General features: G+C 34.0%; 2 protein-coding genes and 1 long non-coding RNA gene across 5 annotated transcripts in view; 1 reads left to right on the plus strand and 2 right to left on the minus strand.

Annotated features, from left to right (window-relative positions):
* LOC120342288 (tektin-1-like) overlaps positions 1-17,794 on the minus strand; it is a 107,048-nt gene that overhangs the window by 79,732 nt on the left and 9,522 nt on the right. The window lies entirely within an intron of this gene.
* Positions 153-2,483, plus strand: LOC120343372 (dual specificity tyrosine-phosphorylation-regulated kinase 4-like). Of its 2 annotated transcripts, none has more exons than XM_078111227.1 (5): positions 153-283; positions 814-922; positions 1,075-1,311; positions 1,452-1,572; positions 1,681-2,480. In XM_078111227.1, the coding sequence occupies exons 1-5, from the start codon at positions 203-205 to the stop codon at positions 1,793-1,795; spliced, it is 663 nt and encodes a 220-aa protein (XP_077967353.1). In that variant the 5' UTR covers positions 153-202; the 3' UTR covers positions 1,796-2,480. The 2 variants fall into 2 exon arrangements, with proteins under 2 accessions (XP_077967353.1, XP_077967352.1); XM_078111226.1 differs by having other exon boundaries at positions 154-283; positions 763-922; positions 1,681-2,483.
* On the minus strand, positions 7,159-8,839 carry LOC144421074 (uncharacterized). 2 transcript variants are annotated; one of them, XR_013474940.1, is made up of 4 exons: positions 8,415-8,839; positions 7,919-8,053; positions 7,664-7,785; positions 7,159-7,484 (listed from the first exon to the last, which is right to left on the minus strand). It is a non-coding gene; the product is annotated as an uncharacterized LOC144421074 (long non-coding RNA). The 2 variants fall into 2 exon arrangements; XR_013474941.1 differs by having other exon boundaries at positions 7,919-8,067.

A 17,794-nucleotide genomic window follows, 5' to 3' on the forward strand; every position in this document is an offset into this window, starting at 1 on the left:
AGGATTAGGCCATAATTTTATTCCAACTTTCCCTATTTTAGTTCTATTAAGAGTTCGGGTACAAGTGACTCCCGTAGTATTTGTACCTGGAATTATGGCCTAAATACTACACGAGTACCCATTTTTTTTATTAATTTCATGTTATAGACCATCACTAGTCAGTGACCAGTTTCTGGGACACCCCATTCAAGATTCATGTTTGATGCGTCAACTTACAAACGATATTATGCACGCGATGTATTACCTGAAGGAATCCAATATTGTGCACGCTGATTTAAAGCCGGTATTTATTTACGAATTCTCTTATACTGTTTCTTCTTGCGCCTGTTTCTCTTATTTTTGGACACGTAGTGGACCTATGGATCGTTTTGTTATTATGTTCTCGTCCGTGTTCTCGGTATTCTTCTTCGTATCTTCATGGAAAAATTGCTTTTCTCTTTAACTACACGACCAATTGCTTTGAAATTTTCAGTGGTTGAAAAGTGATGTTTCCGTTAGAAGGCTATTACTTATATTTATTCCTAAATTTTTCTATGAATCCTATGAGATCTGATATTTCATCCAAAATATAGTAATAATTTTTACTCATGAGAAAACGGTTTTAAACTTATTTCAAGCGGTTTCGCGTACGAATATCAGGCCTACAGCTACAGGTATGGTCTGGTAAGTTACTGTACCATATGTGATTTTTGTGGAATTGATAACATATTTTGTTTTGCTACGTGTCCATATATTTGAACATTACTCTCTTGTTTCTTTCAGTTAACTTCCTTTTTTATTGATCGTTTATTTGCTTTGAAACGAATTTCACAGCACAACATCATGTTAATTTATGGAAAGGGAATAAACCAAACCGAAGGTCAGCTTTTAAAAGTTGCCGATTTTGGACTCAGCTGTATTCCTGGCGCAGAGACGAGCTCACGTAAGAATTTTTAAGGACCTCAATATACCGTTAAAGTTAAATCGTGCCATATGAAACTTGGGTATTCATCATGTTGCCAAAATATATGATTAGTAGAAGCTTCCCCGCCTTAATTTCAACAAGATTACATAAACAATCTACTGACTTTGCAGATTATTTTTGTCCGAAGACAGTTCAAACTCTGGAATATCGAGCACCAGAAATTTTTCTCGACTTACCTATCACAAATCAAATTGACATGTTCAGCGTGGGTTTGATTTTGGCTCAACTGATTATTGGTGTTCCAGTTATGCACGGTAAAAATAAAATTGATGAATTTGCATCCTTGATGGAAGTGCTTGGACCTCCACCATCTTATATGATCCCACCAGGAAAAGATATATATGCAAGTATAGACATTTTTCCATTGAAGCGTGGTCAGATATCTAGATTTCTTGTCTATATCTAGATGTATTGACTTTATAGGTCTTCTTACAAGCTGCAATCATATGATTGGATGATTTTTTATAACTATTTTTATTTAAATCAGAAGCAATCAACTACACAACTGAAAGCGGGTTGAAGAGGAAACCTAACCGCACTCCACTGGCTCTTCTGCTTCTAGGTGTCGATGACGCTCTATTGTTTGACTTGATTGCAAGATGCCTAAAGTAAATTGAAATTACGTTTACTTATCATAATTTCATCAATTCTTCACGTTTGTTTATATGAGTTGTTGCCCATGTACATTTCCTGTAATCACTTATAACTTTTTGTAGATGGGATCCACAGTTACGAATTACGTCCGAAGAAGCATTACAACATCCGTATTTGAAAGAACATGTTCCGGTGGCTTATAATCAAGTTTTACCGCTCGACAATTTCTTGAGATGAAGATATTCGTTTGAGGAAATCAGTGAAAACCTCGTGTCCATTTATTTAACCCAATTGCTCTCTTGTTATAATTGTATTTCCTAATAGTATTTCCTCTAGGCTGCGCGTCCTGTAACACCATACTAGTTCGTTTGATGAAAATGAGTGAAAATATAAGGCCAGACTCGAAACTCATGTGAAATACATGGATTGTAATATTTATGAAAATAAAGTACAGAAAGAAATGTCGGTCGAACATATATATATAAATTTTTGATTTGAAAAAATATATAATATAAGCTCTCTGGACTTCAACCATCCTTGAGTACCGCATTTCGTGTCCAATAATAATAACATTTTTGAGGGTGTTAAACTCAATATCAAAATTAAATAAAATGTTACATGGTATTAAATATTTGAGCGGGCCTTCTTGAATTCATATTCTGTCGAATAGTCTGAAAAACAAAGGATATATATTAGGTTGCCCAGAATGGCAGGCTAAACCACAAATTACTTATAACTCGCATAATTTTTCTTTTCAAAAATAGTGCCTATAATTTGTGTTCATTGATAAAAGGGTTGGGAAGTAGATTCGAGCTCTGATATATGCGCCAGCTTCCATAAATTTCCACGCCGTAGGATGAAATATTGTATTCACTTTCGAATCTTATCCGATCTTCAATGATAATCGTGTGTGTTTGATTTGTCTTGGACTTTAGTTATTGAACTGCTTTAAATACGTTTATACGCGCGGCGGTGTGGCTCAACGGGCTAAGCGTTAGGAATACGCTCGCCACCGCACCTTTAATTACTCTGCGTGGGTTCGCAGGTTCGAATCCCATACAGGGATGGTTATGTGCGAGAGGATTGCTGGACTACTCGCCGTCGTTGGGTGGTTCACGTAATCGCTGGTCGGTTACGGCTTCTTCCACCACCAAGTCCATGCTTCCGAAAACAAACAATATAACTAATCCCATACCCGACTTGGAATGGTAACCGGACGAGAGGCGTGGTTCGCCATATGGATAGGCCGTCTTATCGGCTTTCCTCTCCCCCGGGATAAATATGTAAATCCTATCCTATCCTATAGTTTATAACTTACCAAAAATGGGCAAACTACGCCCCGCGTATTTCATGCAAATCCGACCGGTTGGGTATAGTTCAATCTGGCCCACTTGATGCTGCCACAACCGCACTAAAACCAAATTCTCATGTTAAGCTTTGAAATAGCTGAAGGAATTTGTTGAGATTGCGGTTAAATTTAGTTTTGTCACCAAAAACCGTGCCAATACCTGGTTTATACCATTAACAATTTTATCATGCGTTTGCTCAAGTGGAAATTCTCTTGCAACTACAAGCGGCAGATTTACAGCAGCATATTTACTAATGTAACACGTGAACAAGCAAATCATTAAGGTACCTTAAGGAATACTCCTGAAGTATGTGTACCAAGATGGCGGATACCGGAACGTAGTATGTGCACCAGGTTAGACAATAATTTAGGTACTAATACTACGGGTCACTTGGCTAGTCCCCGAATTCGTAATAGAACTAAAAAGGGGAAAATTGGAATAAAATTATGGCCTAAACCTAACCTGGAACACATACTACGTTCCGGTGTCGGCCATCTTGGTACGCATACTTCAGGAGTACCCTCTAAGACTCTATTAACTAAAAATGTAATGAGTGGAAACAGAATTTCTCAAACGTGAAATAATGCTACACTTGGGTTTTAAAAGTAACTGGTAGAGTCGTTAAGTCACTACATAAATACTTGAAGACTCAGTCAACAAAGCACTTAAGTTGGATAATAGAGCACTTGACAAATATAGTTTTGAGTAACAATTTCAACGACTTGAAATCTTTTTCGAATCGACTTTATGTCTATGAGTTGATAATTTCGAACAGTGGGAGGAAACAATTATTTTATCGCTGTTTTATCGATCTTTGTTAGACAAAAGTTTTGCTAGTTCGAATTGCGCTTCTAATTGGCAAAACTAACTAAGGGATTATTTATACTGATGGCAATGATGTGATGTCTGTATACAAAATCTCTGATTTTAGCAAGGTTAGCATTGCTTTGACTACAACCTCTGTAAATATTAGTAAAAAGGCAGGATGTCTGGGCTGAACCACAAGGCCACGACAAAACATCTGACAATTCTCACCTTAGAAAAATTACCATGAATTTATATTGACCTAAAATAGGTTTTGGCTCCTGGCCTATAGTAATTCCGTAAATATAGATATCTCACTTGGTAATTGTGACTGAACATATATCATATGATAAAGAATCGTTGTCAATATTTGATCTCTTTACCTGTACAAATATTGTCTGCTTTCTCTGTTTACATTACTAAATGACGTCGCATGCGTTAGTATTTGCTTTCCAAGAACAAGTGCTCCCTTGCGATTTGTATTATTAACAATAACGGTATCATCTGTATTTCGACAGATAGATAGAAAAAAATGTAAATTACTAATGAATTTTTAGTGCTTTTCCACTAACTACCTCATATTTTCTGTATAAAATTTGTCATTTTCTTTCTCAATACGAATTTAACGCCTAGCTTTTCATTTTCACAGTACTGATCATTTGCCGAATTTAATTGTAAAATCAAATACAGAAATTTGTTCTTGAAAGTATTCTTGAAATGATGTCGCCAAAATAATGCGTATCTCTTGTCCCACACTTGTCCCTTGTTTAGCAAATTTGCCTCACGTTGCTACATTCGATCAAAAGTCCTGTGTCAGTGTAGATATGTATTGTAGGGCTAATCGTTAAAGCAAGCATATGAAGTGTAATTCATGCTATGTTCTGGGTTAAGACATATTTAATACTTTGACAGAAGGTTACAGTATTCATATAAAGTGAGATTGCTACAATTGACAAGTGTGCGGGCAAGTGAGACACGAAATTTTTGATATTTTCTTCTCTAAGTTGCACGTATGCACTTTGACATTACAGATTGTTTTCATGATCAGTTTCATAAAAAAACTTTAGATTTCAACTGTAATATATGAGCTCAAAAGAATATAAAATTTTTGGATTCATTTTTGGTATTGTGTAAAATAATGCAATCTGATATAGTATTTCAAAATGTTGCCTGAAGATAGGGCAATTATGGCCACGCTACAGCTGGTATTAAGTCCAGTGGTATTAGGAACCATTCTAATTCTAGAGACACATAGATACAAATCAATGCCATATACTAACATGCCACGTTAGGGTCGGCGTTTGTGTTGAACTTCGTCAGTGCAAATTTGTTCATTGCAAACTTGAGTGTTCATATTTGAAATAAAACACAACAGCCAAACACATCGAAATACAAACACAGGTGAATACACAGTTACAGGCAGACGGAATGTATAATACTATGAGAAAGGAAACAAATTGTCCACGAATTCTAAGTAAAATATTTTATTGTTAAGTTTCTTATTGCTGGCATGCGAACCACGATTAGATGCATAATTTTCCAAATTATAAACCACAAACTATTTCGTATAGAAAAACAGCATAGGAGTTAATTCTACAAATCTGATCGTAAAATATTAATAAATCATAAACCTAGCGATATTTTCACAATAGCAGAGTCTACAATTTATTCATCTGCAGTGAACATTCGTTGTTGTAACCAAACATTATTCAGACAGTTTTATTGTTCCACCCCTTGTATAAATAGCGAGAACGCGTGCGGCTTTCCAAGTTTGCTATCGTGCCGTAACGGTGAGGAGACGTTGTGGAAAATATGTCAGACAACGCCCTGATATAATTATTGCTAGGTTGTCTTAGCTTTCAGATTTCGGGCTGTTCATATTTGTTAAATAAAATCTTCTGTCGTCGTAAACATGTTCTTGGCTCTGTAGCGTTCAGAATTTGAAGTGAGATATATAGAGTGTAAATGTTAGAATTTTGTTTTGCAGTTTGAGATTAACATGAGAATATAAATAGCCATGCTCATTCTATTGTGACTTTGTAATTTCGAACGCATTTTGCGAGTATGATTTGCGATGGGGCCGTACCACCAACCTTGATAGGAGCGATTTCGTGAAAAAAATAAAACGTCACTTTAATTCTTTTTCTTTGATTTTTTTTAACCCTATTTCAAGGTTTACGAGTTTGACATACACTAATATAACGAAACCCATTTAAAAATTCTATGTTAATGTGATTTTTGTATGTAACTATATGTATTGGTGTGTTCCCATTTCCCACTGAATGCAATAATGATAAGTTTTTGTCTTTCAACATCCGGTATCATGTAACCTACGGTCACCAAACAACGTGAAGAAATTGTTGAATAAAATATGAAATATATTTCGAGGAAAGACGTTTCGACATTTGGATGTACACGAACAATTTGTTCTGGTTCTCAATGCAATAAGCTTTCAAGTATTGAGACCTTTCCACCTTTTAGCGCTGCAACCTAATTTGTCTATGCTCATTTGCTTGTAAATGTAATCGATAACAAATTACTTAAGTATGGACCAGAGGAAATTTGTGCCAGACCATGATTTGATACCTAAAAGAAGCATTGCACCAAAAAAATCAATTTTAATAAGAAAATAAATCGATAAGTTTATTAAATTGAATTTCCTGAAGTTTTAAATATTCTATTTTAGGTAGTTTTAAAAATAGTTTTTGCCTACATATACTATCCTTTCTGAATTTGTCCACAATGCTAGTTAGGCAGAAGAACCCTGGCGGATGATAATGCTTTCTCTTCATCATGTAGAACTGACCGTCGCCAGTAGGTAATAGTAGTTTCAATTAGGAAAATGAGCAGCTTTCTACTTACAATATTGATAATTGAGTATCGAGAAATTTACTCGTTTGATATAGTATATATTGCATCTTTCGGCTTTGTTTTACAAACGCGTGATTTACCTTCATTCCGTCAATTTTTTTTTGTAAAAATAGAAAATGAAAACTGAGATTTCGTGAGACAATTCATTCAACCATTTGACAATGGAAATCAATAATTTTCCACATTTATCGGAAAAGTTTTCTCAAATGTCGTTTTAATGGAGCCATGATTCGACATGGATGCGTACACTCTAAGAAATATTTACCGGCAATCGCCTGGCATTACATATTACTGGAATGTAGTTGTGAAATTTTAATGCGATTTTAAGGTGAATATCACAAGAATTTTCGGTAAAATCGCTGTTGATCACCTGTAAATTTTACAGGATTTCCCTAGTAATCCTTACAATTTTTTTACGGTAATTTTCACCGACAATGCGTAGAAATATTTACCGACGCTAGCCTGTGAATTTACATTACAAATTCGGTGAATTTACATTCAGAACACGGTACAAAATTACCGTAAATATCCTGGCATTACATTTTACAGGACATGATCAGTAAAAATCACAGACTATTATTCTATGAAACAAGGTTTATTCAAAAAATAAATGTGAACGTGAAATGAATGATTAAACTTGGAAAAATGAGAAATTGTATAGTGAAAAGTTAGAAATGCGAGGTAAACAGAAACTTCTTGTTGAAGAAGTTTATGCTCGCAGGGTATCCGTTCACATAGTTTCTTTAAACAAGTCTCTATAGACAGTCCTTGTGAGAGAATAGTCTATGGCAGAAGGGGAGTCTTTCCGGGTTAGTGTTGCCCATGCTGATTGTATTGCATTATCCATTTGCTTTTACGAACTCTTACGAACTGGTATTTTCTTCTTCATAACTTCAAGTTATCTGAAATGGAATGTACAAAGAGTTTTACCCAAACAACTCCAAAATTTAAAAATATTACCTAATTTTCGAATAAGATTTAACATTTTGTAGTATTCAACCAACCAATCTAATTCTTTTGCAAGTGAGAAATATCTGAAATTATTTAATTGCATATACTAGCATACATTACAATATCCCACCTTTCTATAAACTTTTATATTTTCTTTTCCTCTTGGAGTTCAAGGACAAAAATCTGTGGGCAATCAATCGATACAGACTTTTCCAGTATTACCAAACTTTGTAGATCAGATGGAAGAGGTACCTGAAATAGTATTTAAATGGAATAAATTATTTAAAAGTCCCTAAATAATAAAAATTACACTCCTAATACTTTATTGCCAGAGCAGATGACAAAGTTCCTCTTTTAGCAATTTAAAATTAACATTATAACTAACCTCAAATACTTCTTCCTTGAAATAACATGTTAGTAAGAATCTCAAATATTTTGAAGCCTTTGACATTGAATTTTTCACAGTTCAGAGTTGGGGCAGACAATTTGTTCATGCCTGCATAATCAGATTCTTCAGTTTCTAAAGCGAAAACACTGTTAAAAAGGAATGTATTCATTCCCCAACTTCATTATATGTAATATGTTCAAATTCGGTCTTATTCAAAGGAGAAATTCAACCAAATTTATAGAAATGGTTTTAGTAAATATGCAGAATAAGGTAGATAAATGTTGTTTTAATTTTCTATTTATAGTGTCATAAGTTAAAGGGAAATCTAGTGTTTTTATGACAGTTAAATGTGAATTGCTGTTTTTCAAATTAAACTGTTCTGAATTAGTCCTAGAATCAATAATTTAAAATATCATTATCAAATATGTCTGTCTGTAGATGATTTGCAATCACTGAATCAGTATATAAATATATGAGTATATGTAATTGATACCTGTTTATTCTAATGCCATATTCTTCAAGCCACGGTTTCTGGGTGTAGAGCAACGTCACCCCTTCCCCTGTCTGCCTGTTCATGTGTTCCCTGTAGTCCAGTCTGGGTTTGCGATCATCATAAAGCTGTTGGTAATTTGACGGTTTATCTTGATTCAGTAATTAGATGTTAACATTTCAAGTCTAGAGCTGTAAAGAGGGCATATTCAGATATTGTATTGTCATTTCAACATTCTGACATTTGCCAGTCTACTGACAAAAAAAATTCAGACTTGGTAATACGAATTAAGCTCTGGCTGTGTTAAGTATCGACAGGCGTAACATGGATCTGCATCCAATCAACCTTATACCAGTACCGTATACTACTGTACTGTCAGACTGTTATAGCCAGTATGTCTGTATGTATTCATATATATATTAATTCAGTAATTGGTACGGTATACAGGTATAGATCTTACCCTACTTCCAGACTGCCCCATAATCACACTGAACAATACATTAATAACCAGCACTAAATAACACAACACCTGCACTGACATTATTGAATCCAAGATGCATTGCCTTAGGATTAGAGAAATACTGCCAACGCATTACTGAAGTAATAACAAAAGCGACCAAGATATAAATGTCGGCTGACCAAATATCGAAGTCCAAAAGTCTGGAATTCGTCAAATCAAACGGACAAATTAAGGAGTAAAGCAACAAAAAACCGCGCGTGATAAATTACGCGTTTGAAATAAAGCGTCTCATTGGCTGCTCTTCTTTACCAGTGTGCGCGCCCAACATTGACTAATGCCACGCCTCCAATGTCGGTGATTATTACCGACATTTGTCGGTGAATCAGTTTACCGACCTTATTTTTTAATTTTTTACCCCTAAAATGACGGTAAAATTTACCGAACATTTCTTAGAGTGTACATTAGGAAAGTTACAAAGTGGGGTCAATATTGTAAATGAGCAATTGATACCTTTCATAAAGAATTAAATTGATATTTGCACACTTACTAAGAATTCCAGTAAAATTTACTGGCATTCTTATGATATATCATTAAATGAGATGCAAATAAATCTATCAATTCTTGCTCTACAAGCGGAAATCTTGGCGATTAACTAGGATGATTGAAGAATACTTTATTATTTTTTCAAAAATATTCTCGCTATTCTATTCGTATAATGGTTTAGTAAGGAATCATAATTTTTAATATTTGTACGACAATTTTCCGTAAATTTATTATTATTAGTAAAAGTTGTGATTCAAAAAGAGATTTCCATTTGAAATAACAGACGTAACCTATCCAAGAAGTTTAATTACAAATGCTGAATAAAATTCGTTGGAAATTTTAGCTGTATTGATCAGTAAGTGGCTGGAGGACTCAAAAGTGACGTGTATACTCTACCTTCTTTTGATCTTTCGACTATTTCTACGTTATCGTTAATCATGTTTACGACAAACTTCGCGAAATTTGAGATAATAGATTCGAAAAATGCCTAGTTGCTTTGAATACATTAAAATTTAATGCAAAGTTAGCTGTTTAAATCTTAAAGATAAGAACGTGACGATGTGCTCAAGGCATGACCCCCATTCATGCCATCAATATTGCATTGCGTTAACTTTCAACAGAAAACGCGTGGCTGGATATGATTTGTGATTGGCGCTATATAACAGCAAATTTCGAGTTTTAAGTTTTTGGTCAAGTATACAATCAACAAAGTATCCATGTTCGAATACAAAACGGCGAATCTTTGTAGAGCGTATGCATTGTGAGTGGTTAGAGCAATGAGTTTCAGGCAGAGTTCCGCGTCAACCTAAGGTTCCGCCAGTATAGTACCGGGTTCAGTGAGTTTATATTCAAACCCGAGAGTCATTATTATTATATGTATATTGTTTAAATACCTATGCCACTGTTATCAAGCTTGCTACATTTTAAAGATAATTTTGGTTTGCTTTCATATATATTTAAAGCTAATACAATTTCCGTTACATTCTTACAAGTATTGTACAGGGGTTGCTTGGGCCTCTGAAAGGTTTCATTGCGTTCCGTTCCCTTGAAAGTTGAAAACCACTGCGTAAGAGCATTGGGTGGACTGAAGTCTGTTACAATAGTTACATGATAGAGATAATTCCCAAACTCAGTATTCTACTCAAGGTGCATCGCATTAAATAAGATTGCCAAAATGAGTTGTTTGAGTTCATCGTCTAGAACCAGGGGTGGGCAGAGTTTTTAAACCAGGGGCTAAAATGGGCCGGATTTGGCCCACGGGCCGTAGTTTGCCCGCGTCTGGTCTAAAATTTAGATCATGGTTTTCTAATCCTTCTGTTCATCGTTCCATATTCGACAACTTAAGATTGGCTCGTGCACACCCCATATTGTTATTGGACAATTTTATTCAGGTGAACTGCAAAAGTAGACTTGGTATTTACTGTAGTTGTAGTTACAGCTTTTATTTTGAGGAAAGTGTAAGTGCCTATAAGATGTTCTTAAACTAAGTTCTTTAAGGTGTTAATATGAATAATAAATATTTTAGGGAATAATATAAGGTATGAAGAGATATCCTTACACTTATCTCTTGAAAAGTCGAAATACATTCTCGGGGGCACATGTACCTCTGTTTAGTAAACCCTGGTCTAGACATACCAGACAACTTTTCTACTGTAAGTGTTCATTTACGTCGATCCGTATTTGGCGCCATGTTGTAATGCCGAAATTAAGCTCAAAAGGAAATGATATAGAAAAAATTAATGTACTGAAACTGATTATAGCACAAAACTAAAATTATAATTTTTCTCGTGTTTTTTTCTTTCACGTATTCAAAAAAGGACGAACACCTGCCAACGCTACCAATTCCCTCCAATGGTGCCCTTCGAAACACTTTAAATCATATTTGACGTATTATCATCGCACTTGTTCAGAATCTTTTGAATTATGATAAATAAAATATTATGTAAATTATAAAATATTTATCTTTTATAAATATAAAAGTGTATATCAAAGAAACGATTCTTGATTGATTGGATAATGTTTCAACCACCAAAGCGAAATAAAGTATGTTTAGTCTACTTTAAGTATATAGTGACTGTGAAAAATATATGTCTAAGCAGTTTAAAAACATGCAATTTTGACAGAGACTTACATCTGATTTACAATCCAGTTGGTTTTATATTTAAATAATTTCTTCCCGAATGAAATCATTTTAAAATTGAACAATTTACTTAAAGATTGATTTAATTAGGGGTTTTCGTTCTTAATTATGGATACAGAGTAATTGAACGTCTACGCACCACATTGGCATAATTATACGTTACGTGGACTTGAGTTCGTTTATGCAATTAAATGAGAGAACATTTACTTCGATCGAAAGGGTCGGCATTGCTTCCGATATCGATCTATAGGAAGGTTGCCTGAACAATTTGTTTCCACGCTGTTAGTTATTGGGTAGAATGAATGTCGAATAGAAATAATAACTTTTTTTTTAGATTTTGTTCCAAGCTTCGAGCTTACTCATCGCAGAGCAGAATAGACTGCCTAATACTAAATTAGGCAAAAAAGATAAATTTTCGAAAGACATGGTTCACTTCAAATTGTGCCAAAGTGGCGTTTAGCCAGCGTGACCATGAATTGATCGCACTTAAGTGGGAATTTATACAAAATATCTAAGGCATGGAAGATTTGTAGACAGGAATGCTATTTTTTAAAGTAAAAGTAAAGGAAATGGATTTGTATTTGTGATTCTAAGTTTGTTTTTCTTGCGATAACAAGTCAAGTGAAATTAATCGAGTTAGTGACTGAGTGAATACATGCTGAAGCGAAAGTGTCAAATAAAATACTATTATTTGGTACTTAGAATGTAAACAACTTTGTTTGATTATTTGGGAGGAGAGAGGGGGGAGGGAGATGGGGATTTGTTCCACAAAAAGAGTATGATTTGCAAATAAGTATATTATTTCTCGTATACGAAGCTCATGTTTTCAATCCTTAGCTAGCTTGTTCAAGTTGTGAATCATTGTTTAGGAATTCGTTTTACAAAATATTATATTTGAGATAAATCCATTAATTAGTATATTTTACATGATTTATTAAATTTTTATTCCATTTTTTATCACGTGTTATTTTTTGATTTACAATGATGCTTTCTCATATCGCTTAAACACTTTGCGTGACTGTTAGTGTTATTTCTGTATCAGAAAAAATATGTTTCAATTTTTTATTTTGGGTAAAAATACTATGTTTGTTACTTCAAGTTGACCAAGACACTCAAATTACATTTTGCCCGGTTTGTCTTCGCTTCAAAACTGCGACTAAAACTCACGACTAATCTAATTTCACTTTATAGATCTTAATTTTAAGTTGGGTTACCATAAATAGACATTGGAATCAATATTAAATTTGTCTAATGTTAGCGTAAATACATTCAAACACAATTGGTAGTCACCCTTTTTATCGGTTGGTTGAATCTCAGAGTTTTATTTAACATTTGTAAAAAGTTATTCAATTTTTTTTTTGAAATTCAGGTTTCATTAATTACGCCATTCATTGTTGTCATTAAAATTGACCAAACAGACATGCTTATTCTTGAAATTATCAACGAGAGAGGATTTTATATGCAAACGCAAATGTTATATCTTGTTAGACACGCTAGAATATTTTTACTCATTCTATCGGAATTTTATCGACCCTGGATAGTGGGTACCATAAAACTTCGTTACTAAACTCATATCAGGTAACTGGTAATTTAACAGGTTTCTTGAAAAGTTAAGCCATGATTTACAATTGAGGGTGAGGAGAAACGGAACATCGTGTGGCCTTACTGGGTGCGTATTTTTCGCTTGGGCACCCACGTTCTAAATCTTTCACGTTTTTAGCGAGGTGGACACGCAATATCAGTTTATGGTTATGATCTGACGCACGTATACGTTAACGAGTTTGCCTCCATTACCGTACCCACCGAGGACACAAAGATAATCCTTTAAAGTAACTTCAAAAACACGGGATCGCTATTTAAATGAAATTCACAAGAGATGCTGTAGTGATATTCATACTTATCTGAAATTGTAAATTAAGTTATCGGCATAGAGCCTAGCGTTGAGATACAATTCACAACGGTGATTGGATAAATTCCTTTTATTTTTATTATTTGTGCGATAAAATGTCGCGCAATATTTGCATCAACGAAATTCTAGGTAGAGATTTACTGAAATTGGAAAAAGTCGAGAGATGCTCGTATTTATCTGACATTGTAAAACAAGTCATTGGCATAGAGCAAGGCGAAGTAAAGTATAAATTACTTTTTGTCGACTGTGATTAAATGTCTGCACTTTCATCCCCATTGCGATAAAATACCCGCACTATATTTGCATCAACGAAAATCTGCGTATCAATTTACTGAAATACTTCAGTTATCGTTTTGTATTTCTTTCAAGTATGATTTCAAGAATAACTTCTCATATATTGGCACAAAGGCGTAAAAGTAAACAGTCTGGAGTTCCCTGTCAATAAGATATTAGACAACAACTTGATATGATATTGGGTGTTCCTGGTCAATAGAGAACGGGAAATACCGTCACGCTCAGATAAATTTGCGATGTTATGAATTCATATCTGTCTCGTGAACGTAATATGTTCACAACTTGAAATGTTTTTATTAATATTTTTATAGCCTCAATAAAATTTGAGTTTATGAGACAGATGGATGACGCCACTTTCTGAATATGAACGATGTTTGCTGTTTTGTTGATTCATGGCTTGTTTTCAGTAACAGCTACACGAACGAGATCCGTCTATTTTCAAGCTCATTTTTTTAGCGACTTTAAAAGCTTTATATGTCCGGAAAATCGCCTAATCCAGAATTTAAAATGTGCTTTGTGACAGGATTAATTAACGGATGCCTTTCAGTGACGTAGCAAGGGTATTATTATATGTCTTGAGGTCGTTGAAACAGCGCGTCTTTATGTTGTGTGAATTAAAAGTTATATTGGTGGTATATTATTTTCGTATGCGAGTTAAAGCAAGTTTTTAAAATATATCATTTATTGGTGAGATTTTCTTAAGTTTTCATAAATTCTATAAATATCTGGACTTGACTTTAATTTTCGAACAACAGTTTTAGATCATAATTCTGAACTATTCCATTTCATTCGAGTCTTGCTGTTTAAATAGAATAGTTATCTTTATTTTAGTTATTTTACAGCATCCTTGCATTATACACATACGGCTCCACAAAGTCATGGAGCATAGAAAGGTAGTAAATTTCACGTAATCCCAACTGATAGTTATATTTCTGAAGTTTCCCCATTTAAAAACAGAAAACATACATCTATTTATATGTAAACATGCATTAGTCTACGAGGGAAAGCGTAACTTTACATCAGATTCTTTTTTAATTGAACACTTGCCTTACGAGGTATATCGCCATTAAACTAGGGAATGCTATTATTTTCACTACTTCTAGAAACTAAAAAGAGATTTTAGAAAAACGAAACAAAAACGAAAAATTGTGATGTATAGTTTACGGACATTGTTTTGAGTAAAGCTTATAATATACAGAAATGAACTTGTTAATTCCTCCCATTTGTCTTTTAATGATATGTTTCTACCCGCAAATATTTGCCCAACTAAGAACCGAACGAGCGTTAACAGAAGTTGAGGCAATCGTATTCGAAAAATTATCCATGATCATGTTTTATCGAGTAAAAATAGATTTTTGGTTGTAATCATAAGCAAATGTATTTCAATGTTTTGAGGAAACAACCAATACCACCATCGGAATGCGCAAGTATAAGTGAGCAAAGTTCCATTACCATGTCTGGGTTGTATTTACGTCGACCCCATGCCAGATTTTTCATAAATGAGTCAGAGTGAATAGGCTGGGTTACACAGTTAGGCTTATTCTATTATCGAACCATGATTGACCTTGTTGTCTGTACATCCCATCTAGTCAGTGGGATATTTGTTTGACAGCCAAATTGAAGATGTGCTGATGGGTTAAAATCCGGTAATGTAGAAAGGTGCTGTACTCAAGATAGTTCGCAACAAAAAGCATTTTAGCTCTCTTTGTCATGCTTTTTCGGAGTACTTTCTATGTCTTACTCAATCAGATGCACTTGACTTGAAGTTGACCATATCCAATTATTGTCGAAGTACTTGGAAATTCGCTTCAACGTAACTGGTCTTTTCATTTTACAAATACCATGTTAGACTATATAATGAAGAAGTAAAACTGTTGTGTGTTGTTGATATTTAAGGCCAGAACAATATTGCTTTGAGAGTCGTTTTGCTATCAATCGCAATCCGTGACATATTTTTGTTACCTCATAATGGGGGTTTATGCCATGACATTTCGCTAAAATATCAAGTTGAAATTAGGATTAAAATATATACATTCTACGTAATATTGAAGCAGTGAGTACCATGTAGTTTTATCGTTATTCGAAATAAAGAGTCGTAATAAAAACGCATTGCTACGTATTTCTGCTAATCATTATAATTTTTAATTAAAAAAAATTAAGTCTCGTTCTCTTTAGCCGGAATCCGATATATCATGGCTGCGGGCAAATTGTCATCGCGGCCTCGGTTGCTTTTGTTATTATAATAATTTTGTCGTAATCTCAACATTTAGAAGTATTTAAAATGTGAGATCGATGCTACCAGAATGTAAAGCATGTGTTGCAGCGTATTATGTCGCGCGAAAGTGATTCTAAAGTTTGATGATCAGTCGTGGTTACGCGAGACGATTTACCTATTCTTGCTCTATGCATAGGTGAATCCGTGAGCGTAAAATTCAAGGATAAATCTTACTAAACATAGGAAAAGACTTGGTCAGTGTACATGGTAAACTGCACTACGAGAAACGACCAAACAGGGAAAGAGCAGATCAGAAACAATTACGATGACTAAGTGAAAGATGATTAAATATATTTTCTGTTGATTACTATTACTCATATTATTAGAGATAACTAATTACTGCTTGGTTTTGTTCGATTGAAATTGATGAATTGGCTGATCGTTGCTCCCGAGAGGAGATTAATGTGTAACGATAGGTATTGAGTTTGCCATTAATCAAATAGTTAGTATATTTCAATTGAATTTTAATATATTCAATATTATTATATTCAATTAAATAAAATTAGATCTTTCCTGAAAAAAGTTTGTTCAAAGCAAGCTTTCAACGAAAAGTAGAAAGATAAATATTAAAATATTTGAAGCAAACGCAGACGCGGAGTTTATTTACGGACTTATATCTTCGCGATAAAAGTGTCAACAGATAATAGTTCACGCTAGACTTAAAACAATTTAAGTCAAAATGTCAGAGAACGGGTAGTTGGAAAGAAGGGTTTAGAGAAAAACCCTATAGCATAGCCATAGACTACTTTTCGTTGATAAAGCGAGACCCCGAGCGTGGAAATAAGTTTAGACGAACAAGGTTTATCATTGCAACTATAGACAAAGTGAAGCAAGTGAATTTTGTTGATAGGAGAAATTTTGCAAGCCTAAAGCTAGGGTTGGACGAACTTACATTATACGTGATTGATAAAAAAGTTTTTCAAAATACTATAACATTACTATTATGTTTTCTAGACTTCTATATTGTTCTGTAACACGATATTAAAAATAACAACCTTTTTCTAAGAATACAAGTCAATTCAGATGTCAATGAAATCCAGTTTACTTATTAATTTATTTCACCATCAGGTGCAATTATACGCTGTGAATTATTAGACAACAACTTTTCAATTGTTTTTTATAAAATTTAAGGTCGTATTATAAAAACACAAACAAAAAGATGAAATCGAATAAGCATAACGAATTTTTCGTCTCGGTAAGGTTTTTTCGATTTATTACATATAAAGTCGAATGATTGTTGAAGAGCGTGTCATTTAATTATTTCGACGCTGCAGAAAGAAAACTGCAGTTTATTCAACTGCGGAAAGGAGAGTAATCATATATTCACTGATTTGATGGGAAAATATTTATCTACATTCTGTATATTACACTTCATTACAACTTCTTTCTGTGGTTTTCTAAATAGGAAACTGAATTTTTGAATTCGTATTCAACGAACTTGTCGGAGTTGGCTAGTATTCCAGTTTTCTTCCTATTTATAACTTTTTACGTCGCGAGATGAGTATAATTCTTTACCAGGCGTCTAAAACATACTATTTTGAAAACATTTCTCGTTTATATATTCAACATTTGAGGTGTATACAGTGAAGTGTGTAAAGGGAACTTCCAAAACTTCAGACTTTTGTGAGTCTTACTCGCTTTTTAAACTTCCGTATTTCATTTAACCTTGTCATGTAGTAAGTACATTTGGGTTCTATCAATCAACTAATCACCTCCAAATGCCGGTACAATTAGTACCTCTGTGGCCGAAGGGTAACAAGAT

The sequence above is a fragment of the Styela clava genome, chromosome 3 (genome assembly GCF_964204865.1).
Source record: "Styela clava chromosome 3, kaStyClav1.hap1.2, whole genome shotgun sequence".
NCBI classification, from domain to species: domain Eukaryota; kingdom Metazoa; phylum Chordata; class Ascidiacea; order Stolidobranchia; family Styelidae; genus Styela; species Styela clava.

What these genes read in the sequence shown, in the direction of transcription:
- LOC120343372 (XM_078111226.1), top strand. Translation starts at nt 203, where the DNA reads ATGCGTCAACTTACAAACGATATTATGCACGCGATGTATTACCTGAAG. An exon ending in TGCACGCTGATTTAAAGCCG is followed by an intron (nt 284 to 762) that starts GTATTTATTTAC and finishes TGTTTCTTTCAG; the next exon opens with TTAACTTCCTTTTTTATTGA. An exon ending in AGGAAAAGATATATATGCAA is followed by an intron (nt 1,312 to 1,451) that starts GTATAGACATTT and finishes TATTTAAATCAG; the next exon opens with AAGCAATCAACTACACAACT.